Genomic DNA, 26,005 nt, shown 5'->3' with positions numbered 1-26,005 from the left:
CTTTGATGATGTCTTGTTTGGGGTTTCAGTATGATTATGGAAACCCCAACTTGTTAGGGTTGAATGATAATGTCGAAAATCCCGAACCCTTGAAGTATTGGTAATTTAGGGTTTGCTATGTTCTTATATTGAAACCCTAGCTCATTAGGGTTGGGTGGAATTGCTAAGCAAGACCCTTATAATGTCTTAGAAATGATTTCCTTGGGATGTATGTGTTTGCTTGATCAAACCCTAGTCTAATCAAGTTTGTTATATATCTAACTCTTATTGATATTTGTGAAGTTGGGTTTGACTAACACATGATATGAAATGCCTATGCATGATGATGAAGTCCTAGGTGTATGAGTTGACCTATTGAATGCTAGGGTTTGGAACTAAGCCTTAGTCGAAGTTTGTTTCTCTGGGATGATAATATTTGTGCATTCTAGGGGTTTGGAGTTAACCTTAGTAGAAGTAAAATAATGACAATGTGATAATTTGAGATTTGTGTAAGTTTGTTGAAATCCGAGTTTTAGTTGTGATTAATGTTTGATTAAGAAAATCTAGGGTTTGCAACAAACCCTAATGGAAGCTAGTCATGTTGTTGATGGACATATGAATTATAAAAGTTGTTAGATACTTTGTACATCTATATTTTTTGAATTGTTTCTAGGCTAAGTTGCAGGAAACGTGCCCTAGGGGTCCGTTTCCGGCCGGAAACGAAACGGAAACGCGTTTCTGCGTACCGTACGGCCTGGAAACGCGTTTCCGGCCGTACAGGCACGTTTCCCGAAATGGAAACTTGCCCGTACGGCCGGAAACGCGTTTCCAGGCCATACGGGCCCCGTTTCCCCAAAAAAATGACTTGTTTTTTAAATTTTTTTTTTTTTCTAATTAGTTTTTAAATTTTTTTATGGTTTCTAAGCTGTTCTAGAAGCTGTTTCTAGGGTTTCTAAGCTGTTCTAGAATTTTTTTTAGGGTTTCTAAGCTGTTCTAGAAGCTGTTTTAGGGTTTCTAAGCTGTGACTTGTCTCTATATATATATATATTATTATATATATTCGCGTTTCCCCGTTTCCAAAATTTGGGGAGGTCGCGTTTCGTTTCGCTTCCCCGTTTCGTTTCGCTTCCGCGTTTCCCCGTTTCGTGCAACTTAGTTTCTAGGGTTTACTATATGTTGTAATAGGCTATGTCATACCTTTGGAAGAAACATTGAAACCCTAGATGTAATGAAAGTTGTTATGATGAAGTAGTCTAGGGTTTATGATAAAGTCCCTAGCAATATGTTGAAGAGTATGTGTCTCTTGTTTGCAGGTTTGGGCATCTGATATATATGAAGTTGAATGCTTCCATGATTTTGATATGGTTAACTTCATGCTTCTATAGATTTGGTTGTACTTGCTATCTAAGTTGTGCATGTACGTGAGCTTCAAGGTAGTGAAGATGTTTGTAAAGAAAAATTGATGTGATAAGCATGATGTGAATGGTGATGGTAATGATAACTCTAATGAGAAGGATAGAAGCCATGAAAGATTCTCTGAAGAAGAAGAAGAAGTCCCTAAGATAAGAGGGAACCTGGAAGAAATCTCCGTAGGTTAAGAGGGAGCTTGAATGAAAGAAATCTCCCTAGATTAAGAAGGAGCACAGATGAAAGAAATCTCCTTAGGATAAGAGGATGGTTGAGAATATTTCTTGTACAGGAATGATTAGATCCTCTTTGATTAAGAGGGAGTGATAGATATGGCTCTCTATTTCATGTGTCATGCACTAGACCATGACTAACAACCGTAAGTTTTAGTGAATGCCATGAATGAGAGAAGAAAATTGGAGAATGTATTTTGAAAGCTTGCTAAGATAAGAAAAGACGAATCATTTTATGAAATATGTTGCTGCATGAGAAGTCGGAAAGGAAGCTACATGGTTGAGGAATCTTCTATTAAGATTAATTGGGAAAGCTCTAAGTTCTACTATGGAAAGTTGAGAAGCAACATCAAGTTGTTTAGAAGACACCGAGGGTTTGTATTTGATTATGTACATTTGAAAGTGTATCACTGATCGCAGTTGTGTTTGTACAGGTAAATCTCTTGAAGTTTTGATAGCATGCTAGTTACTGATCAATTTGATCGGGAGAGATTTGTGAGGCTTTGTGAGTAAAGCATTGCCTGGGAGGACATCTGGCTGGCACCTTGTGCTGATGTCTAGGTCCTGAAGTAGGGAGGGTGGCGTTGGTTGTAGAGCTTCGACCTCGGATACACACCTAGGTCCCTGGGTTGGTGGTTAACAAGTAAGCTTGATGGTATCTAGAGAGGCTGAAAGCTTGGGTCCACCTTAGTCCCACTTGGATAGATTGCCCTGGTTAGGAATCTAGTCTGTGGCATTGTGATGCCTAAACTGTTGAGAGACCAATGGATAGATTGCCCTGGTCAGGAATCTAGTCCATGACATTGCGGTGCCTAAACTCTTCATTGTTCATATAGTTTGAGATCTTCCATTATATTTGTATATTATGAATACCTCCCTAGTTAAGAGGGAGTGTTGAAGAATGTAACTAGGTTCGGTCTTCATAAATGTATTTGAGTCATTATGTAATGTACTTGTCAAAAGATTAAAGTTTTATTATTATTATTATTATTGTATCAATGACTTATTAAAGCATGGGTTTCATGCTTGGTTCATCATTATATTAGTCAAAGTCCCCATTATGGACTCCTAGGGTTACTATTGAGTCAAGAGAGTCATTATACAATTAAAGAGACCCTTTGTAGGCTTTGGAATCATGTAAAAAGTTTTATTATTGAGTAAAATATGATTTATGTAACCTCCACAACAAGTTGGCTTATTGGAGATCAAGTAGGCCTAAAGGACACTTATTCGACCACCTGGAGCCTATAAAAGGAAGGAGATCAAATTCATTTGGGGTATTTCATCTCAAGCTAGTTTGATATCTCTTTAGAAGCCAAAAAAGGTGTGAAGTGGAGCAAGGAAGCCAAAAGGAGTGCGAGTTGGGTCAAGGTCAAAGAGAAGGAGGAAATGGAAGTTTTGGTGCCACACTCTCTCCCTTTCGTGCCCTAGTTTGGGAGATCGAAGTCTTCTAAGTGTTGTTCCTGCCAGTTGCTAGCTGATGCCATAAGTTGCTACATAGTCAAAGTTGTTGTGGTGGAAGTGTTGCTGCAAAGGGGTCAAAGATCTAGAAGGGTTGACTTGGTGTGGAGGGAAGGTTTGGTCCACGTCTAGGTTGAAGAGTCTCAAAGAAAACTATTGAAGGAAGAGAATTTTTGACTGGGTCTTCCCCTCGAGGGGGGTTTTTCCTTGGCATAGTGCTTACATCTTGTGTCTTATGTTTTTGTGATCTTCATACACACATAATATGTTAATTGCTTGATGAAAGATAAGATAATAAAAAAGTAAAAGAATCCAACATTACTCACAAGTAATTATCAAGAAGGAGGAATCAAACCATAATATACTTGCATTGCTTTCTCAACAAGTTGGTACATCTTCATGAGTTAGGGTTTCTGATCTACAACCGAAAGTTGCAGGTTTGTCTCTAGGAATTGAAACTCAAAGATATAGACAAGAAGGAGGAAGAATTGTGAAGTGTGTTTTTTCTTGACACAAGGAAGAAGGAACTCATTAAGAGAACTTTGTGACTTGGTCTTGGAGAGGCAAATAGGTTAAGGGTCTTGGTCTTGGTATTCGTCAATTGGAATCTCTATAAGAAGAAGAGTTTGTACAGGTTTTCCTCTCAAGAGTGAGAGGTTTTGGCCCTGGATGATAGCCTATATTCTGTCTTTTGTCTCTTTATGGTTCATGCATTGGTCGCTGTTTGATGAATAATAACATTACAATAAATTGATTAAAAGAAAATCCTAATCTAGAAGTAGAAAGCATTCACAAGTAGTTACTAATAGAAGAAAAATCATTTAACCTTGATGCCCTAGATTTCTCAACATGGTGTCGGAGCTAAGGTGACTAAGTCAAGGAAGGGCATCTTATTAAGGGACACTCAAGGATCAAATCTCAAGGAAGGCATCAAAGCAAAGATCATCTTGAAGTCAATATTTATAAAGGAAGCATATTAACCCTAGATCAAAGAAGAAGTCTACAAAGAAGTATTGGGATCATCATCAAGAAAAGAAGGCCACTCTAAAACCCTACATCTACTCAAGTTGAAAAGATCTATGAATCAAGTTTAAGTGTTTTGAAGACTATTCATGCAAAGGAAGCTAGATCAAAAGGCGTTGTCATCAAGACTCTAAGGCGATCTCTCTCTCGAGCAAGATCCCTACCATTGAAGACAACATCATCATCAAAAGATCCAAGTGATCTCTCTCTCTGTGGGATCAAGGATCATTATTGAAGAAAACTATCTTGATCAAGGAGAAGTTTTCTATGCTCTATATCATCATCAACATCAAGGAAGCAGCAAGAAGAAGGAGCATTTTATCAAGTATATTTATGTTCACATCTGAATTTGTCAAAATGTCCTTTTTCAAGGAAAGCAACACAATGGTTGGGGCTTCAAACTATCTTGCATGGAGGAAAAGGAAAAATCTGAATCTCATTGAAAATGAGGTTATGGAACATGTGAAAGGATCCACCACTAAACCAAGAAAGGAAGATGCTCAAGCTCCTTGATGAAGGTGAGTTTCCCCATATCCTCCACCAACAAATCGATACAATGTGTTGCACATGGAATCCAGAACAATGTGTAGTGCGTCTCGATAAGCATCTTGCTGGCAGACACATAATTAGTTGCATTATATGTTATGACTTGCACCACCTTCTGCACACCAATCTCTCAGATGAACCCATTTAACAACTCACATATCAATGTTGCATCTTTTATATGTGTTGATGCATCCACTGATTTAATAAACATGGTACCTTTAGCACAATGTACCAAGAAATCTAGAAGGGTCCTACCCTTCCTATCTGTCCAACCATTAGACATCACTGTGCATCCAAACACCTCCCATGTCTGTTTCAACTCCGCCAATCTCGAGTTGGTGTCCTGATTTTTTGCTTGAAGGATTGGCCCTCGTAACTCCTCATATGTAGCACTTTTGTACCCTGGGCCCGCAATAGCAATAACATCACACATTGGCTACCAAAATGCATTGGTTTTGGACCTTGGTGATGCTGAGAGGTAAGTCGCTCTAGAAAAGACACCTCCCCATAACCCTATCTTCCTCTTGCTTCTCCTTTTTCTTAACAACTGATTTTAAGGAAGGTTGTTCTCCATGTCCGGTTGGTGGAACAAAAAAGGATGACCTACCACTCCTAGTAACATTAGCACTAGAGTGACGTTGTGTAGCCCCTTCCACTACCCTCAACCTCAAAATTGGAAGAAGATATCCCAAAAGATTTACCTGCTTGTCCAACCTTGTTTCTTTTTGCCTCTTCTTTCTTTCTGTCTTTTTGCTCAATTGCTTGAAGAGTTTTTTCTATAAGCTTCGCACTAGATTTTGTACAAAGCCCAACTACATGTCCAAGGAGTCTAGCCAAATGGTATTTCAATCGCATAACCCCTCCTGTCATCTTGTCCCCACACAATTTGCATGCTAGATATCCCTGATTGTCCCACCATCAGGTTCCCCATACTCCCAAAATGGGTCCAAGGGCTTTGGCATATTTGTAGTGGATTAATTCAAACCTAGGGCACCAAAAAAACAAAAAATTGGCATTAAACCGCCATACACAAAAAATAACAGCCACCTCATTTTAAAAAATGTTTTTTTTTTACTACATTACTTGTAATGAAAAATGGCAATTAGAGGGTGCATAAGAAGTTAAAAAAGAAAAATGAAGCTTGCTGACCAAATATGGAGAAAACCCTTGCGTTGGCTCATGGGCATGAAAATCATAGCTAGTGGAAAAAAAACAAAGAAGCAAAATGTTGGCAGGCAAAGAGGCAAGCAAGCATAACCATAAATATATGAAAAAAATACATTGGGGTTTTCAAGAACATACTTGCTAATGTAAGAAATGAAGTTTGTCTCACTGTGATGGTAATGGCTGTTTGATCCTCAATCCCTCTTTGAAAACCACCACAAAGCTCTTCCCCTTCCTTCTCGAAGACTAAGAAAACAAAATGAGGAAATAAAAGTAAAAACCTTGCTTTTGTAGCTGCGGCCCAGCTTGCCCAAGCGATATTTTGGGTCGTCGCGTGATATTTCAAAAATATTGCAATATTTTTAAAACGGAAAATATCGCTATATTTACTTGGCGATATATTGTTTTGCCGAAAATATCACGATATCTTCAAATATCGCCGATAGATTGGCGATATTATCAACACTGGTCATTTTATTAATTAGAAGTCAATTTAATAATAAAATGTTTACTTTTTTAATTAATTAATAAAGTGAACTTCTAGAAAAAACATCGGATACATTTAATGACGATTTCCATAAGTAAACACCTTCACGGAAATACATATTTGAGCTACAAACACTAACATCTTCTAGTATGCTTTGAGTCAACTTCTCAGATAACATCCTGTTGAAGTTGGTTAGTTTTGCTGATTGTGCTGCTGCAACTGCTTGTCTACCTTCTTATCCAATTTTTCATGTAACTTCTTATCAAACTTCTCATCCAAACCATCTATGTTCTCCTAAAATTTCTTACAGTAACTTCCACGAATTCCAACCTGCTTGTAGTAGAGCAAGTGGTCATCTTTGGGGAATCTTGACATGATTTATATGTGTTATCCTTCATGGGAGAGTTCATTGGAGAATGTTACTGGGTCTTGAGGACAAAGGAGTGTCAGTTGCTATAGCTCTCTGATATACTTTTGGGGTCCAATAATAGTACTCGTCCCAATATCTTAAGGCACTAAATAAGGAGGCTCAATCGTGCCCTTAATGATATTACTTAACTTCCATGAGCGTTGTTCTCAGTGTACTATAACAACAAGATGGTCGATTAGCCTATGTACCACTTGTTCTAGGTATACCTAGCAGACTTTCTATAAAGCCAATGGTACATGGAAGTGAGATTTTGTACACAGGTATTGTTTGATGTGGCACTACTTTAAGGGGTACCAACATGAGGTTACAGTGGTTTCAAACAATGTGATTGGAGTTGCATTTCCTTTGTGTATTCTTCCCCAATTTCAGTTTTACTTGTTGAATGGTAGATGACTGTCTTGTTTAAACATGATAGAAGACATCTTTAAACAAATCTAAAAAGTTACGAAGTTGCTAACCCATGAAGAAGTTCTTAAAACATGCAGAAAAATAACTTGTGCAAGTTTGGGTTTGAAGCCAAAAATGTAACGTGATCACATCTTTTGATATGCTCCTTAGATGGGATTTTATGAGGCCAATTGAAATGCCATAGTGTCTCTGGATCTATTGGCACTGGTTTGACTGAAATATGTGTGTTCTATCAAAAAATGTCCAATTTGTGAAATCAGCAGCCTTGTTAGGAAAAAAATCGAAAAAAGGTTGATAAAATCAATTATATGTTCAGTTAATGTACTTTGTTTTGAAGAATTTTTTCTTGAAATTGGGTAATTTTTTGAGGCAAATTCAGATCGTGGGCTGGATTCTTGAAATTCTGCATAGAAAGTTTCAAAGATCGACTAGAATGCAACCATCCTTTTTTCCTTTAAAATTCAATGAAAAACAAAAGAAACCTTCTCCAATTTGTGCACAAAAGTTCTATTTCATGCTTGAGAAGGAGGTCTAATACCACTTGTAGTGTACCTAACCGCAAAAGTTCAAAGTATTCACATAAAATAAACCCAAGAGCACAGGAGAAAAAGGAGATAAACCCTGAGAAAGATCTCTTTGATAATAAAAAGTAGAGAGCTATGTTTACTTGCCACTTCAAGGGAGAAACCCCCAAGAGAAATGCTCCAAAGACAACAAATTTTTTTCACAAAACATCACCTAACCTTCTTCTCAATATATGGTTATCCATGGAGATTCTTAACTACGTATGGGCCGTTATAACGAGAGCCAACCAACTAATTTGGGCGTTATTAATAAAGATGATACTTTAGATCTCAGTCTTTCTGATTAGTCACATTGTTAGGATTAATCACCTCTTTAAATTGAGTGACTATTAATTAAGTATTTAATGGGCCTTATTTAATGAAGGAAGCCTTATACAAGTATCTAAATAAGAGGGAGAGGGTAGGTTCCTAACAATATTCCTGTTGTTGCAAAAAGCCTTTAAAATTTAGATCATTTTTATATGATGTGCTTTTAAGTTGTTCCTTTTGGGGTCTTGGCTGTTTCTGGAATCTGTTATTTTCTTGCTATCAATTTGCTATTCAGTGGGCAGTGATGCATTAGTTGGAGCAGACTGTACCTTTTTTGCCACCTTTCTAATTCAATGCCTTTGTGAATTCTGGGATGGGTGTTGATTAAAACCTTTTTCTTTGCATTCTTTAATTTGAAGTCCGTTGGTTGCTTTGTCTTTGGTTAGTTCCTTTGCATATTTGGTCTGGTTAGTTCCTTTACATATTTGGTTTGTGAGTTGTGACGTGTGAATTGATGGAAGCCAATTATGTAAGATGGGAGTTGACATGTGAAATAGGTTTAAGCTGTGTAGCTTCATTTATATTTTAGTATATGATACATCATGCTTTTTTTGCAACTTTTTAATTTTTTCCTGTTGTTGGAGTCTTTCTTGATCTTTGGATCAGGGAGGAGGCATAAACAGTTTAGTGCATATCAATAATTTGGGAAATCTATGTCAAGCGAAGTTGCTCAGAATGTTATTCCTGTATAAAGATGTCACAGATATTTACATATCACATCTTATATACTATATTTTTTCTTATTTCTTATGGGGTCTTGCAGCACACTTGGCCAGGGTCTGCAAACAACCAAGTACGTTGGAGAGGTGGTATTTTCAATAACCCTTGCAGTCCTGGGGCTCATATTGTTTGCACTTCTCATCGGTAATATGCAGGTATTCTACTGCCAACTTAAAAGCAAATTTGATTACTGATTTGCTTATTACATTGGCAGAATCTGAATCAGAGAAGCAAATTTATAGTGTTTTGTGATTTCCATGGATGCTATTTATTTTTCATTCTTTCCAAAAGTAACGAGTAGCTTGAGGATTGCAGCTTCCTAATCATTGAGCTGGATGAAGTATGATGTTTTTAGTTGTCTTAAGGCGATCTGTCCTGATTTTTAATCTGCGACAGAGAACCAAAAACATATACCATTGAAGAAAATATACAGTTCTTCAGATGAGGAAATTGCCTATTGGTTTTCGTCATAGGCTGGTTTGTACTTGTAGTATATACTGTTTCGTATTATTTTGGTCTATGTTCATGGAAATGGATATGGATGTTGATGGGATTGATTTTTTGAAAATTTATGATCCAGATACAAGAAAACGTCATGTAAATCTGTGTGTGTATTGTCTAAACAATCCATGAACTGGAAACTAGAAAATTAAGATCCTGAATATATTTTTCTTTAAATCACTCTCAGAAACTCAAAAATCCAGACTGCTATGAAAACTCATATTTATCGTTTTAGGATGTGGGAAAAGGCAATTATAGGCAAAAATTAGGGTTTCAGGGTCCCACACTTCACTTTTTTCTTAAATTTGTTCATAAAAATGTTTCTCTTTTTTCTTTTTTGGATGATCCACTGGCTTGACATTTCCAGTGAGCTGGAAACATATCTATGGTGGATCCTCTGGTGCCTTCAAGCCAAGAATGTTTCCTGAGTGGATCCTTATCTGGATATGTGGAAACATGGATCCTGCATAGGATTATTTTCTATGGTTTAGCTTGATCAAGACTCACAACTGACTATAATATTAAACAATGTTGATAATATTGGCGATATTTGAAAATATTGCGATATTTTCCTTTTGAAAATATCACAATATTTTGAAAATATCGGCTATGTTTGAAAATCTGAAAAATTTGATTTTTATGTTTGCCAATATTTTCCGATAGTTTGTTGATATTTTCGCCGATATTGCCAATAAGATGTTTTCAGGACCCTTGCTGATACCGATATTTTCAACACTGATAATATATGCAAGAGGAAATCTTCTAGTAGTCATAAAAACAACACTTTGGCAATCTTCTAGAAATGCTGTCATTAGTTTCACCTACTTAAAATTAAAATTATGTTAATCTCTCTCAATATCCATGAATCTGAAGGGGTAATGATCTTTATTTTTTTCTTGTGATGGTGAATTTTGGAAAATATTGGAAGTTGTTCCATGTCTAGTGTCGGTCGATAGCGTTTCCCTACTCGTGTGGAAATTCTGGAATATTTTCTCTTTCAAGGGTATGTGATTCCTATTGCTCATTAAGTTTCACCTAAATATTTTGATTTGTTTCCAAGGTACATTGTTTTCTACTGATCTATTTGGTGCAGTGTTGATAATATCGGTATCGGGAAAATATCGGCGAGGGTCCAGAAAATATCTTATCGGCAATATCGGCGAAAATATCGGCAAGCATAAAAAATGCATAATATATTTATTTATTTATTTTTATTTTTATTTTTTATTTTTTATTTTTATTTTTATTTTTATTTTATTTATTTATTTTTCAGATTTTTAAACATATAAAGCAATAACAACAAGAAATAAACAAATTGGCACATAAATATGAAGAAAAGACTGATATATATGATGTCAAATAGAAATGATACATCAAAGGCGATACCAAATCCTGCTGATCCCTGATAATTGTCCATTCAAGGGCTCAAATGTGGAGAACCAATACAAAATAACATCACATATATAAAAGTATCTCATCATCATGAGTTATATGTAGCACAACAAGTAAAACTAGCAGCTATCTATCTGAAATCACTGCCCTCTCCCCCTTTTACGGGAAAACATGATGGGCTGTTTGCCAGGCCTGCACCTAGTAGTAGGAGGCCCTAACCCTGCCTCTGCACCTAATGTCAAATAATGAGTGCTAGGTATGGGGCTGTGCTCTCCTATATCTATAGCAGATGGTGTTGATGCTGATGCTCCCCTAGTTTCAATCCCACTTCTTCACCCCTGTGAGCATCACCCGATGCAATGAGTGCTAAGTGAACTATTGAAAATCATGAGAAATTAGTCAGTTACGACTACTTCTCATGGAAATGGTCATACGTGAATGCTCTTACTTAACGCAGTTGAATCCCAAAATGATTCTAATATAATGCACTGCGTAAAACCCCCATACTTAAATTCAAAAAAAGAGTCAAGGGATCTCTACTTGAATGGTTCATGAGGCACAATACTTGCTAAGGTTTTGCAAATGGGGTAGCAAGCTAAGTGGGCTTCATTGTGGGAAAAACTCCACAGTTAAGCGCGCTTGAGCCAGAGGAGTTCTGGGATGGGTGACCTCCTGGGAAGTCCTGGTTACCGGGTGCAAGCCCCGGAAGTGATGATTGATGCTATGTGATTCGTTCTCCACATTTCACTAGTTTCAATCCCACTTCTTCACCCCTGTGAGCATCACCCGATGCAATGAGTGCTAAGTGAACTATTCAAAATCATGAGAAATTAGTCAGTTACGACTACCTCTCATGGAAATGGTCATACGTGAATGATCTTACTTAACGCAGTTGAATCCCAAAATGATTCTAACGTAATTATAATTGACGCCTTATAATATAATGCTTTTAATGCATTATAATGTATGTACGCAGATTTAGACGCGTAAGCATTATAATATAATGCTTTCAACGCGTAAGCAAACAATATGAATGCCGTTATAACGCAGCAGGAACCGAACCTTTTCGAACTTATACGAACCTTAAGATTTTTTTTGAAATTCGACGAATTTCGGACCTCAACCTTTGGGTTCGACGAACCCTGTGACACAGGTCCCATGGGATCTCTTTTATTGGCCATTAGCTTTAGCACTAGCATTACATGGGAAATATCGATATTGGTTGCATGGTCCTATTTCCCGACACCATATACATTGCCCCCTTTTGCTCATTTTGACTCCACTCATCATTTTTTTCCATCCAATCCCTATGCGTTCACTAGGTCCACATAGGGTTAGTGTCCCCCTCCCGTTGTCCACACCTTGGGTTGGGCCTAGGACAGTGCCCCAAAGGTTGATGTAGTTAATAAGAAAAGAAAAAGCATAATTTGGCTACTCTCAATAGGAAATGTACCACAAAATTCCAAAGATGGCTGAGACATACAAATTTACCATGTGGGAAAAAGCCAAACATGAGCTCTACCCTTTATCGATGGCCATCACTCTGGTTCTTATGAGCCCTAGAGGAGCCCCCTCCATCATTAAGGAATCCATTATTGTCCCAACCTTTGGTGGGAAACGAACTACCCCATCTTAAGGGGGTATCCATTGCTATATACTACACATCATGATCTCATCTCCTGGAGCCCGGTTATGAAGAAAAATCAATCAAAGGCAAAAATCATACGAAGAAGGGTGGAAAAAAAAGGTCGGGGTAACTCATGTACCACAATATGCTCCCTACTACACTCATACACCGAGGTTTGGGCTTCCCTTATTATAACTACCCTTGTACCATAACATGTGATTTGGATGATTCCCCTGGTCTCCACTCTATTCCTTCACTTTATCATTTGCCACTTGCCACTTGAAGTATGTACCATGGACATGTCACCCCCTTTAAATGATTAAACCATCTAATAGGATCCTTGGTTAACCCCCTTATTGAGCTTGGAGACACTTGTACATGCCAAAGCCCACTATGGAAGGGCATGCCACCATGAAATGCTCCATTGACTCCATGATTTGTAAACAGTTTTACTTGATTACGCCAATGATTTTTTGTATTGGAGGGCCAGGGGATGCATTGGATCTTATGCAGGATTGCAAGTGGGTCTCCATTTGGGGCTTGATCTCCCTATATGGGGTCCTAGCCTTCGAGAGGGCCACATGGACACTTGTAGGGTGAGTGTTTAGAGCCATTGGCCTCTATCATAAAAGAAATTACTTCATGGATCCCCAACACTGCATGTTGATTACTCGTGTAACACCTTTTAGATGAGGATGACGCACCTGGTTCACTATGCCCAACCGACTCCACACTTGCACCATACACTTGGCAGATGTTCCAAGATCCAGATGATGTCTTCCACTACAGAGGGAGGGCTTATATCATCCTCCTAGCCCTTACAGATGGTCTACATGCACTTTCGATCCACTTGGAGACCCATAAGGATGTCCTTATGCCCCCACACCCACTTGGGATCACCACAAGTTCTTGTTTGGAAAACAAGGGGCCAACCCCTTGTCCACTATGTTGGGAGTCCAGTTTCACATCATGACACCCTTTGGACTTCATTAGGCCTCCTCAAAGGCCCAACGACTCATCATGTTGATCATCCTGCCCTCTTGAGAGGCTTATCGTTATGTTATTGAACTATTTTGTGGGCTTGTCACCAAAAGTATTGTTATTATGCACATTATTTTATTTTAGGGGCATTATTAGTCCAAATTAGGCCATTCGAACTCATTAGAGATTGTATAAATAGATGAGAGGTGATTCATTCTCTCATCATCACTTGGATTGGGTTATTAGCTCTTGTGAGATTTCGCTATCCCTTTTGAAGGACGAGTTTTGATGATATGAATGAATTTTGATGTTTGGATCCCTCTCTCTTGTCTTTTTTTTTTTTTCTAGTTAAGACTAACCTAAGTACCCACGGGGATTTGAACCAGTGACCTATCGCAAGGAGTGCCTTAACAGGGCACCCATTCACCGTCAATCCAAAGCCCCATGGGCTATCCCTCTCTCTTGTCTTGGAGCTTCATTATTGGCATAATTTGATGATTGGATATACTCTTTTGTACATATAAGTGGTCTTTTCATCAAGGTTGTGGAGGAGCAACTCCCCCCCCCGGGTCGAATTTCTCTCGGAGCAAGCTTCGAGTGGGAGCGACTTGGGAGTGCTTTCGAAATTCGCTCCCGCTCTCGAAATTCACTCCTGTCTCGCTCCCGCACATTTTTTTTTGCTCCGTAGTTTTTTTTTTTTTTTTTCTTTTTCAGAATTGTTTAACAAAGATGTTCTAAATGGAATTTTAATTCAAAGAAACAAGTTTTTTTGAGTAGGGCAACCTAATATTCAAGCTAATGGCCCTAGTATTGATATGCAATTCATGGTTCCAACATCATTGGTTTTCATATGGAGAAAGTAGAATTTTAGATCTCACTCAAAATCCAACAAACTAATCAGTGTTTCAGGATTTCAGGATTGTGGGGATTGCAATGTTTCCGTTGGATTTTGTCATGTACTAGGGTATAGGACTCATATTTAATCAAGAGTATCAAGCCCTCAATGTACCTTCATGTTAGTGACATTGGTTGTCGAACTCCCCTATCATGACCCTATTAAAAATGTTCCCATCACTCAAACGAAATCTTGGCTTGACATGCTACATTTTATCTCTCTTATGTTAATTGCTTGGAGGCTAATATTAATGACAAAGATCCCAAGATAGGCAATGTTTAGATGATATGTAGCTATTTGTTGTAGCATGATTTTTTTGGATGCTAGAGGCCATCTAGAGCCCATTTATTGATGTATTTTCAATTCAGAGATGGTTTACACTCAATTCTATTTTGGTTATGTGCACCCTTACATGCTATATAAATGAGAACTTGTAACTTGTGGACGTGGTTAATGAAGATTATAACTTCTATATGATTGATGTTATATGCTGTAATGCATGTTTGTATGCTTTTTATATCTAATTCATCATTCTACATGCTTTTGTTGACATATATGCATCAAAATATATAAAAATATATATTATATAAAAATTCTCTCTTGATTCGCTCCCAGACTGGGAGCTTTTGAAAATGTCACTCCCCACTTCCACTCACGCTCCCCGCTCTTGCTTCCAAGTAACCTTGCTTTTCATGCTTGTTCATGGTATTTATAAAAATTCTCTCCTGATTCGCTCCCAAACTAGGATCTTTTGAAAATGTCGCTCCCCGCTCCCATTCTCACTCCCCGCTCCCGCTCCAGCTTCCAAGTAACCTTGCTTTTCATGCTTATTCATGGTATTTAATTTGTCACATGAATGTTGCTGGGATTTTCGCTATACAAGTCTGAAATTTACTACTTTCTTGTATGAATTGGTGGAAATTTTGATCTTTTATAGCGTTGCATCATGTCATTTGCTATGTATGAATGGGTGAATGTTCCTAGAGATAATTTGTGCTAATTACATCTCGATAAGTCATCAATTATTGCAAATCATAGTATAATGTCCTTGAAGTAGCTGCTCTCATGCCCTCATGCCATGCGAAGTTGCTTGAAGGCCTCCTTGAAAGGGTCTATTGTTTCCGAACATTAGAATCTCCTTGACTACATCTCTCCCAAAGGACAAGGCTCTAATCCTCCATAGGGGGCCACTTTCAAAAATGATTTCTTTCATTTCTCCTTCTCTTTCTATGCCTAGCATCCATAGGTCATCTAGGGCATCAATTATCTCACATTTTAGCCATCAAAAGACTTCGATTTCTTGTCCTTTATTGCGCTAGGGTTTTCTCTAGAGGCTTTCCAAATTTCATGAAATTCTGATGGTGGGATCTCGAGATATTGCAAGACCTAGCCCAAGGATCATCTCTTGCCCTAGGTTTCCCTTGGTTAGTGACCTCATTAGGATCATTGCATTCTATTGTAAGAAGATTTGTCCATTTGATCCTCTTCTCTTCCATAATTAGGTCAAGCCTCTCCTTGAATGATCAATTCCACTTCCTTGACCTAATTTTGGGTCCACTTGGTCCTGTGTGGTCTCGCAACTTTATAACTCCAACTCCACAAAGATCACACAAAGACCAAGTTTCCATAAGTGTTTCTAGGCTTAGGGATCATCTTTACAAGATGCATTCCCAAACCTTAGCCTAAAGAATCCTTCTAGTCGTTCCTAACGAGCCTATCGCCTTGCTTCCTAAGCAAGAACGCCATACAATTGAGTCTCTCTTTTGAATAGGCCCTAGGATTCACTCCTCATCCTCTTATTAACCTATTCATCTAGTGATTTCTCTTTATACTAGGTCTCTTCCCATTGGTGAAAGTCGGTAAAACATAGGGAGCCTTAGCTGAGGTCACTATGGGCTATCACTCCATTGTTGCCCTTGACCTAGTAGTTGCCCTTTAGGATCCCCTCCTAGGACCCATGCTAGTTTGAGCGGTAACAAGACCCAAGACAAAGACCACCTCAAGACCAAGTCAACCTTCTCTTGATAAACTTTTCTTTCATGAAGTCAACCCAAGTCAAACTGTTCCAAAACCGCTGCAACTTCACTCTTGATCACAAGTTTGGACTCGCAACTTCTGACTGCGAATTTCGTCCTTACTGCAGAAGCCCTAGCTCGCAAGTGTGGGTGAAATATGGTCGGATAATTCTCCTTCTTCCTTCGCTTAGAGAGCTTCTTCTTCCTTGGTAACTCAGCTTCCAAACTTGATCCTTTTGAACCCAAACTTCAACCTTTTATGATGATTGCAGATTTGGCCTTGTTGCAACAAAGTGATGCTCTATTTCCTCGCGTGTATGAGAGAGAATGATAGAGAAATTTCAGATTTCGGTTCTTCTTTTTATCTCCTTGTCTTCTCTTGTTCATCGCTCCCTTTTCTTGGTTTTCCCCTTGACATTGAACTTGCTTGTATAATTTCTCAAATGAGGTCGAGTACCTTGCATATATAGGCTTCTAAGGAGGACAAATAGCTCTAGATGGGGCCTGTTGTTGAAAAGTGTAACTAGGTTCGGTCTTCATATTGACATGTAATTGTGATTTTTGTAAAGAGATGTAAAGAAGAGAAATAAAATTATTGTAATGCTTGCATCATGGGTTTCATGAGCAATAGATTTTTTTTTAGCATAGGCTCCCATTGAGAGCACTTAGGAATTTTTTCATCTAGTTATAAAATTCTAAAGAGTCATTGTCATGTATTGAAGGCATGTTACACCTTGTAAAAGAGTCATATTTGTCTATGTAAAGTCACCCTCCAAGACCTTGTCACTAGCTCTCATCAAGTCAGCCTACAATGAAGGAAGAATCCTAGAAAATGAAGTTGGCCTACTCCAAAGATCATGTCAGCCTAAACAGTCATGACAAACAAGTAATTTGGTGAAGGAAGTTTAAGAAGAAGTGTGAAAAAGAGTCTCTAGATCAACAAAGGAAGAAAAGAAGATAGTGAAGAAGAGGGTCATCATTGGAGGACTATCTTTAGGCTAGATTACCCTCACACATGCAAGAAATTGTAGGTCCAAAAGTCAACATGGATAGACTGAAGTTTGCAACAGTAAAAGGGTGATCAAACTTAAGAAGGGACTTCACTCAAGGAGGCCGAGTAAGGAGGTGATTGGAATCTCTTTCTTGAGGAGACTATACAAGGATCGAAGAATATCTAGGTTTTCTGTGGTGGGGTTGTAGACCTAGAAGAAGAGGCTGAGAATTTGAAGTAGGCCGAGAAGTGGAAGAGGAAGAGCAACGTTGAAGAGGAGGCTAGTGGCTTGGTCTTGGGAGGAATCTAGTGTCAGGGGTCTTTGTCATGGTCTTGGTTAATCGTCAATTAAATGTTCTATAAGAAGAATTTCGTTTGGGTTTTCCTCTCAAAGAGTGAGAGGTTTTGGTGTTGGCTGACAAGGCTATATACTATGTCTCTTGTCTCCTTATTGTTCATGATTTGGTAGTTGTCTTAATCAAAATAACACAATAATAACTCGAGAAGAGAAGATCGTAATCAAGAAGTAAAAGGTCTATCACAAGCAATTATCATAAATAGAGAAATCACCTAACTACTGATGCCCTAGATTTCTCAACATGGAATCATGCTAAGTTACACTGGAACAGATACAGGAATGGATATGGATATGGCAAATTTTCAAAAAATCTGGATACGATACGGTAGGAAATGGCGCGCACACACACACACATGTATATATATATATATATTTAAAAAATAAAAATTTCATATTACCATTCATATTTTAGAATCTAGATTAGATCTAAAGACTAAAAATACATAATCAATTATCATCTATGATCTATCATGATTCATCATCATCAATTCAACCTAAACATTGTCATCATCATTAATGATTATTATAACATTCATGATTCAACATATCATCAAGTTTTTGTTTCAAATTTCAATCATCAAGTTATCAACATGACAAATTACACCATCATTACCAAAATTAATAATGCATACTAATAACTACATAGTACAAGGTACAAAATGAACTGTGACTGGCAGTCTACTATCATTATTCATAATTCATATGGTTGTTCAAAAGTTTAAAAGTTAAAACACCATCATAAATGACATTTACATATCATCAAATATGTCTTCATTCATGCCACTAAAATGTTCCACATCCTTTGTAGAAGTGGGACTGTGAACATTGCTGCCATGTCCACTTGAAGATCCGCCTATTGGTGACTTCGCATCAAACAAAGTCATATGCGACACGACATTCAATGTCATATCCAAGTCCGGCAACTCTGGTTCAACGTCCCATAATTTGGTGGGCCCAAATTTGTATTCATCTCTTTTGTGTGACAAAAGGCGAAGGTTTGAATGAACATACACTAGTTCCTCAACCTTCTTAGAGCCCAACCTGTTTCGCCTCACTGAATGGATGAAGTCGTATGTACTCTAGTTCCTTTCTACTTAAGAGGAACTAGCAACCGGTGACAAGATCATGATGGCCAATTTTTGGATATGTGGAAGTGCCCCACCATAGAAGTTCCACCACTCAATTGGACTGAATCTGGTCTTGTCCCGCATACACTCAGTATCACAACCCCAACCCTCTGATCCCACTAAATGAGAAAACTGTGCACAAATCTGAAGCCAAATTTCGAGATCTACAAAAAGCTTTCTAAAAGCATTTTTAAATCCTTCTGCGACTGCTGGGTCTTTGTTTGGTGCGGTTCTTTTTGGATCACTTAGCAATTCTGCAGCGTAATATTTTGGATTCACTGCATAGGCCAAAAAGTGCAATGGGGTGGTCATCTTGTTCCACCTTTTGGTCAATATATCTTTTATTTCTGTGTAGAAGAATTCATCTGGGTCATTATCCTTGACATTAATAACCAACCGTATCTTCTCTATCATGGAATCAATGCCCTCATACACCTCTTCAAAATTAGGCATATCTATGTCAAACATACGGAGCAAATCCACAATTGGCTTGGTAAATGCCAAGAGGTATTCCACCCTATCCCACCATTCATCATCAACAACCAATCGTTTCATTGCTTGTGGTCTATCAGATTGGGATTGCCTCCTTTGATTCCAAATAGAATTGCATACCATTGATTGTAATGCGTCTTTCATCTGCATAAGCCTTGTGAAGACTATGATGTGAGAAGCAAATCGAGTCTCGGCAGCTTGCAGGTGCCAAATTGCTAATGTTTCAAATTTCAACAAATTAAAAATCATAATTTGATTGAATAACTATTATGATTCACAAATCATGACATTTGAGAATCCAATTTAGATATTTGAATTTATAGTCAGAAATTAGAATTTATGAAATAAACTTTAAAGTATAGGTACCTTAAGGAGCTCCAACTTAGAAAATTCCCTATAGATGCCTTGGGACATGTCGTGGTTTGTGATAAAGGCTTGAATTTCTTTTGCGTCTTCAAAAATAACTCGAATCCACTCAATTTGCTTCCCCATCTTGCTCAACATGAGGTTCAATGAATGTACAACACAAGGGGTCCAAAAGATGTGTTGATATTTGCCTTCAATACTTGGGTTTGCTGCTCTACACACCGTTGCATTGTCATTTATTACTTGGACAACATTTTCAAGCCCCACCGATTCAATTGCTTCAATCAAGATGTCAACAATGAATTGAGAATCTTTCATTTGCCCCTCACAATCCACTACCTTAAAAAACATTCCCCCCTGTGGGCTCTGAGAAATCACATTGATCAAAGGCCTATTTCTTTGATCTTTCCTTCCATTAGAAATGATGGACACCCCTGAAATGTGCCGCCATGAATGAGGAATGGGGCTTAATTTAGCCGCCAAATCTATCTTTTTAGCCCTCAACAATGTGGTGCGTACCTTCTCATATCCAGGGCTCCTAAACCCTCTTGTGGCTTCATTCATTGCTTTTATCATCTTTGCCTAGTAAGGAGATCGCACAAGGTTAAAGGGAAGACCATTTGCATAAATGCATTGGCCTATAGTTGCATTTGCTATCTCTTGAGCGTCATTATTAAAACTCTTTTCAAGTGGTCCCAAATTTGACCGCTTTGAACAAATAATTCCATGAGAATGAAGTGGAGGCTTTGATGAAGATGCTCCCAACCTTATTGGGTGTTTTAAATGGGAGGCAGGATTTGCCTTATTTGCTTTAGCATCTGCCTTGCCTTGTTCTTTCTGGTATTTTGCAAGTTTTTCCTTGCTTAAACAATTTCGATCTGTCCCATTCTCTTTAGGTGGGCCACTGGATATTCAAACCCCATTTCCTTTTAACCCAAGCAAATGTGCTTTAACTTGTGTGTATGATCCCTTATACTCGTTTTTACACTCATTGCAAACCCATGCCAATGATCCGCCTCCTTAGATCTTCCCAATAGTAGTTACATATTTCCAAAGTGGTGACTTTGGATCGACTTTAGGAGCAGATTCAATTTCATGTTCCAGTCCCTCAGCCTCACGAATGGCTGAAATTGAAGTTGCCATGATTGATGATGATGATGTAAATGAAACTGCAAAATAAAATGACAAATATTAAAAGATCATAATTGTTAAATCAAAACTCTGTTTTATAAATTAAGTATTTGAGCCACATGGGTAGTGTTCATTGTTAGACAAGTTTTGTCACTGTAAGACTCATTATGTTACTAGTTATTAGTAATTTTGATGTCATTGAGAACTCATAAAAGTAGCTTTGTTGAGAACTCAATCGTATGATGTTTTCACATCTTCCACAACTTGAATATTGGTGCAGAAAAACTAGCAAATAAATGACAAGATCTCGATGCAAATCACCCACATTTTATGGGAAACGATGTACATAATCCCCTTTAAATTCAGAAAACATAGATATGAAAAGTAAAGGACAAAGAAGAAAAAACACAGAAATCAACAAAGAAAGAAAGGAGTAAATGTCTGGCATAATTTGCAATGGTGCCATTAAAGTATAGATCCTTTGAATCATTGTTGGCAAAGACAAAAAGTGGTTGAAAAGAAAGGTAATTAACTTGTAGGTTAAGTAGTGTCTAAGGTGATAAATGCTGAAATGGGCAGCTAACTATTAGTGATACAAGTTTAGGATGCATTTGCAATAGGGTAGCTAGGCTCACCAACATGAGAGGCAGGGAAAAGGAACCAAAAGATTTCTGTAAGGCATGGGAGTAGAGGATTATTGAATACCAAGTCCATATTTGGCACCTCCAAACTTGTGTGATTGTTCTTCTTCACTGCCACATGCCAGTGATGAGGCTGACTGGGCTGGGTTTATAGAATTAGATGCATTGGAGGATGACAACAATAAAAAGGGATTTACCAAAGTGGCAGTGACAATACAAAGCTTGCATATTAAGTTCTTTTTGCTCTCTGTTACATTATACAAGTTCTCTATTTCTGTAGTAGTATTTATATAGTCAAGTAATTAGTCCCCAGGAGATTGTAAAGTTGTGGACTTTGGCCTTTTTATCGAAAGCTCAAACATGGTCACACATAGAAGAAGGGAACTAGTAAAATGTTAGCTAGTGGGCAGAAACACCAAGTGATATGGACCTCCATAGTAGACAGTCACACGCCCACATGCTGACACCAGGCACAGTCTTCACTCATGGTTAACACTGCAGAGTCTCATTGTCACCCGCTTACACACTGGCACCAAGCACAGTCTTCACTAACGGTTTTCACGGTTTCAGTGTTCCACGCTCACACTGTAGATTCTCATTGTCACAATGCACAATCCTGTCTTGGGCCTTGGCTCCACAATGTGCCTCACATTCCTCACGTCTTGGCTCTAGAGTCCACACTGCACAGTCGAATGACAAAGGAAAATACAAACGTTGTCGGTCTCTCTTGGCTCCATAGTCGAAGGTGAAGTGAAATGATAAACGCGACAATCGAAGGCGAAGTGAAATGATAAACACGACAAATGGAAACTGACTCATAGAAAGGTAAAAACACAATGTAAATTGTAACATTCGTTCCCGACAGCCATAAATCGTGAAACGTATTTATGAATGGTGGATCCCCATTCTTGTTTTGGCAAGACGTATTACAAATTAACAAAAACAACTGTTTTTTTCAGAAAAAGACCTAAAACGTTTTCAAATTCCAAGATTCCATTTCCAAAATTTTGAAATGCTGCAAATACGTTTTCCAGTCGTTTCGTACACTCTTTCGGATCAGAAACACCAAATGACGTTTCAGGAGCCTAGCCCAACGTTTTTGACAACTTTGGGAATCAAAGCTAAGGTGCTAAAGTCAAGGAGAGGCATCTAATCAAGGAGACAAAGAATACCAAGGAAAATATCAAGATCTTCATCATAATGAAACCTTAGATGAAGAAATCTACTTTAGCAAGAATCTTGAAATCATCATCAAGAAGCAAAGAAAAAGTCGAAACCCTAGAAGTACTTCTAATCTGCAAAGAAGTCAAAGTATCTTGAAGGATAGGAGGCTAAAGGCATTGTCATGATCAAGCTTAAGAAGGGGCTTCGCTCAAGGAGGCCGAGTAAAAAGGTGAAAGGAGTCTCATTCTTGAGGAGACTATACAAGGATCAAAGAACATCTATGGTTTCTATGGTGGGGTTGTAGACCTAGAAGAAGAGGCTGAGAGAAGTAAATTGAGAAGAGGAAGAGGAAGAGCAGCGTTGAAGAGGAGGCTAGTGACTTGGTCTTTGGAGGAATCAAGTGTCAAGGGTCTTTGTCATGGTCTTGGTTATTCGTCAATTGAAGGTTCTATAAGAAGAATTTCATTTGGGTTTTCCTCTCAAAGAGTGAGAGGTTTTGGCCCTGGCTAACAACCCTATATATTGTGTCTCTTGTCTCCTTATTGTCCATGATTTGGTAATTGTCTTGATTAAAAAGACACAATAATAACTCAAGAAGAGAAGATCGTAATCAAGAAGTAAAAAGTCTATCACAAGCAATTATCATAAGCAGAGAAATCACCTAACTACTGATGTCCTAAATTTCTCAACATGGAACCAGAGCTAAGGTGTTAAAGTCAAGGAGGGGCATCTAATCAAGGAGACAAATAATACCAAGCAAAAGATCATGATCTTCATCATATCGAAACCTTAGATGAAGAAATCTACTTTAGCAAGAATCTTGGAATCATCATCAAGAATCAGAGAAAAAGTCAAAACCCTAGAAGTACTTCTAATCTGCAAAGAAGTCGAAGTATCTTGAAGGATAGAAGGCTAAAGGCATTGTCATCATCTTCTAAAGGTTCCAAAGCTCTATCATCATCAACAAAGAAGCATCCAAGAATCATTAAATCAATCATCATCAACAAAGAGATCAATTTGAAGATTCTATCTTCACTTATGAAGTAAGTACCTTTTTCTATAATCCAATCTAGTAAAATGACTTCATGTTTCAAGGAAAACTATAAGCTGGTTGGACCTCGAGCTTCCTTGCTTGGAAAAGAAGAATAGACATAGTGCTCAAAATAAATGGAGTCATTGATCGTGTCCACAGAAAGGTCTCCAAACCAACTGAAGATCAAGCACTTTTTGAATACATGGAAAGGGATCTAAGGGCTCAAAAGATTCTTAAGGAATCTATCAAAGATTTCCTCATTTCCTATATAGCGGAGCTGGAGACATCAAAAGAAATATATGATAAGCTAGTAGAACTATTCTCTGAAAGTACAATAAGGAAGATCGTATCACTTAGATTTGGTCTCTATAAGTTGAAGGTGTCAAAGGATGAAGGGATATCTTCATGTCTCTTGAAAGCATCTCAAATAAAAACTCAATTGCAAGATCTAGGAGAAATGATATCTGATAAAGAAATAATCTTCATTATTCTAAATGCATTGAGTGATGAACAAGGTAACCTCGTATCTAATAAGGAAGAGGAAGCTATCCCATCCAACAACTTGTGGTCTCTACGTACAACAAAAGAAAACAGGTTGAAGGGAGAAAGTGATAAAAGATCAAATAAAAGGGGTCAAATAGTGACAAAGAGAAAGGGAAAGTTTGGTAAATTTGGTCTTCAAAAGAAACGGAAGAACATGTCTAAAGTTCAGTGCTATAGATGTCAAGAATATGCGCACTATAGAAGGGATAGTACTTGGGAAACCATGATTGAGAAAGCGTAGCCCCATCTCTCCCTATTCCATACTTACGACTTTCCATCTTACATTATGAGCCCCTATTCCACCTCCCTTCTTTTGGTCAATTGACCATTAGTTCATTGGAATTTGGCATCCACACATCCTCATACCTTGGCTAGGGCTTGGAAATGTACCCTGGGAGGTTGATGGAACGAAAAGAAAATGAAAGAGCATTTGATGACCACAAGAAAAACAAAAGAAAAATCAAAATACAAAAGATGGGTGGGACTACAAATTAGCGCATTAGCAAAATCCAAGCATGAGCTCTACCTCTCTTAGATGGCCATTACCCAGTTCTTGGGCTAATGTTGCCTTATCTCATGGAATACAAGGAACACTTGCATATCCCAACACTTAATGGGCAATGAAGAACCCCATCCTAAAGGGGGTAATACTAATAACTTCTATACATATGCAAAGAAAGCTCTCATTCCTCGAGCTACGAGCAGTAATACAAGGAAAAAATCAAGAAAAAGTAAAATAACAATATAGAGGGGTGGAAAAACAAAGGCCGAGGTAACTCATGCATCCACGATCGCCCCCCCCCTCCTCACATCTATACACCCAAGATGAGGTATTCCATCATAGCCGGTCACTTTGACCATGTTACGTGGCCATGGAGTTCTTTCCCCTTCGTTCGATCATTATTCACATGACACCTGTTGATTGAAGGGTGGACCAAGGACATGTCACTTCCCTTTGGGGGTCGAGAACACCTAATAGGGTAGTCTGTTAACTACTCCTACCAAGGGAGGTAACATCATTACGTGACTAAGGTCCAATTTTGGAAGAGAAGCCTTATATGAAATATTAATTTGCCCATTTCTTTCAAGCTTGGTTCACTTAGATGTAATAATGATTAATGTACTTGATGGTCTAAGTTGTAGCACCGGATATTGTGTGTAATTGCCAGGGGTTTCCATCTATAGGTTTGGGCAACTTAATTGGGGTCCAGGTCCTACAAAGGGACATATTGAGATGCCATGGGACTTCAGATAGTTCTAGTCTCCAGAGCATCATTATAGCCATGGGTACCTTCAACACCTATGACATTCTTGCATTTGCTTCATTATTCATAAGATGATGCACCTGGACTAGTTTGCCCCCCAACCGACTTAGCAGTGATTACGTGGTGTGGCAATTGATCCATGGCCAAGATGAGGTTTGTATCACACCTTGAGACATGGAAGGGATAACACCATCTTTAGAGTGCTCAACATTGGAGCAAAATTAGGGTTATTCATCACTTGGAGACCCATGAGACCTAGTTTTGTGCCCCAAAACCACATTTGGGGGCTACAAAATGATTTTCAAAGAAATCTAGGGGCCAACCCCTAGACCTTGATTTTAGGTGCCGTCTACACTCATCATGGCACTAGAGGAGCTCAACGCAAGCCCTAGAAGGGCATACGATAGGATGATGTCAACATTTCAACCCTCCTTTTGGAGATTTATTTTGTTTTTACATTGGCTATAAGGTCAACTTGTGACCTTGATTAGTGATTGCCTTTTATTTTTTTGTTTGAGGGGCTCATAGGCTAAAATAGGTCTTAGTTAGTTACATATATATTAGAGATCATTTCATTTGACCTCTCATCATCTCATCACTTGGAATTTTGGCCTTCTTGAGCAATTCACACTTTTCCCTTGTGGAGGATTTGGAGTAATCTTGATGCACTTTGACATTTGGAGTTGATTTGACTATCTTTGGAGCTATTTTTTGGACAAATGGAATAGATTC

The 26,005-nt window shown here is 38.2% G+C and overlaps 1 protein-coding gene across 5 annotated transcripts in view; it reads left to right on the top strand.

Annotated features, from left to right (window-relative positions):
- Nucleotides 1-26,005, top strand: part of LOC149159587 (putative cyclic nucleotide-gated ion channel 5) — a 330,539-nt gene that overhangs the window by 247,661 nt on the left and 56,873 nt on the right. For all 5 annotated transcript variants that reach the window (XM_089436524.1, XM_089436523.1, XM_089436520.1 and 2 more), the window contains one exon: nucleotides 8,795-8,906. In XM_089436524.1, coding sequence (XP_089292650.1) covers nucleotides 8,795-8,906 — 112 coding nt within the window. The remainder of the gene's footprint in view (nucleotides 1-8,794; nucleotides 8,907-26,005) is intronic.

Source organism: Pinus tabuliformis, chromosome 5_2 (assembly GCF_031772625.1).
Source record: "Pinus tabuliformis cultivar Carrire ecotype Pingquan chromosome 5_2, CPIR1, whole genome shotgun sequence".
In the NCBI taxonomy this organism is placed as follows: Eukaryota; Viridiplantae; Streptophyta; class Pinopsida; order Pinales; family Pinaceae; genus Pinus; species Pinus tabuliformis.
Note: the sequence above shows the minus strand (reverse complement) of the source record. Positions and strands in the feature narration are given on the sequence as shown.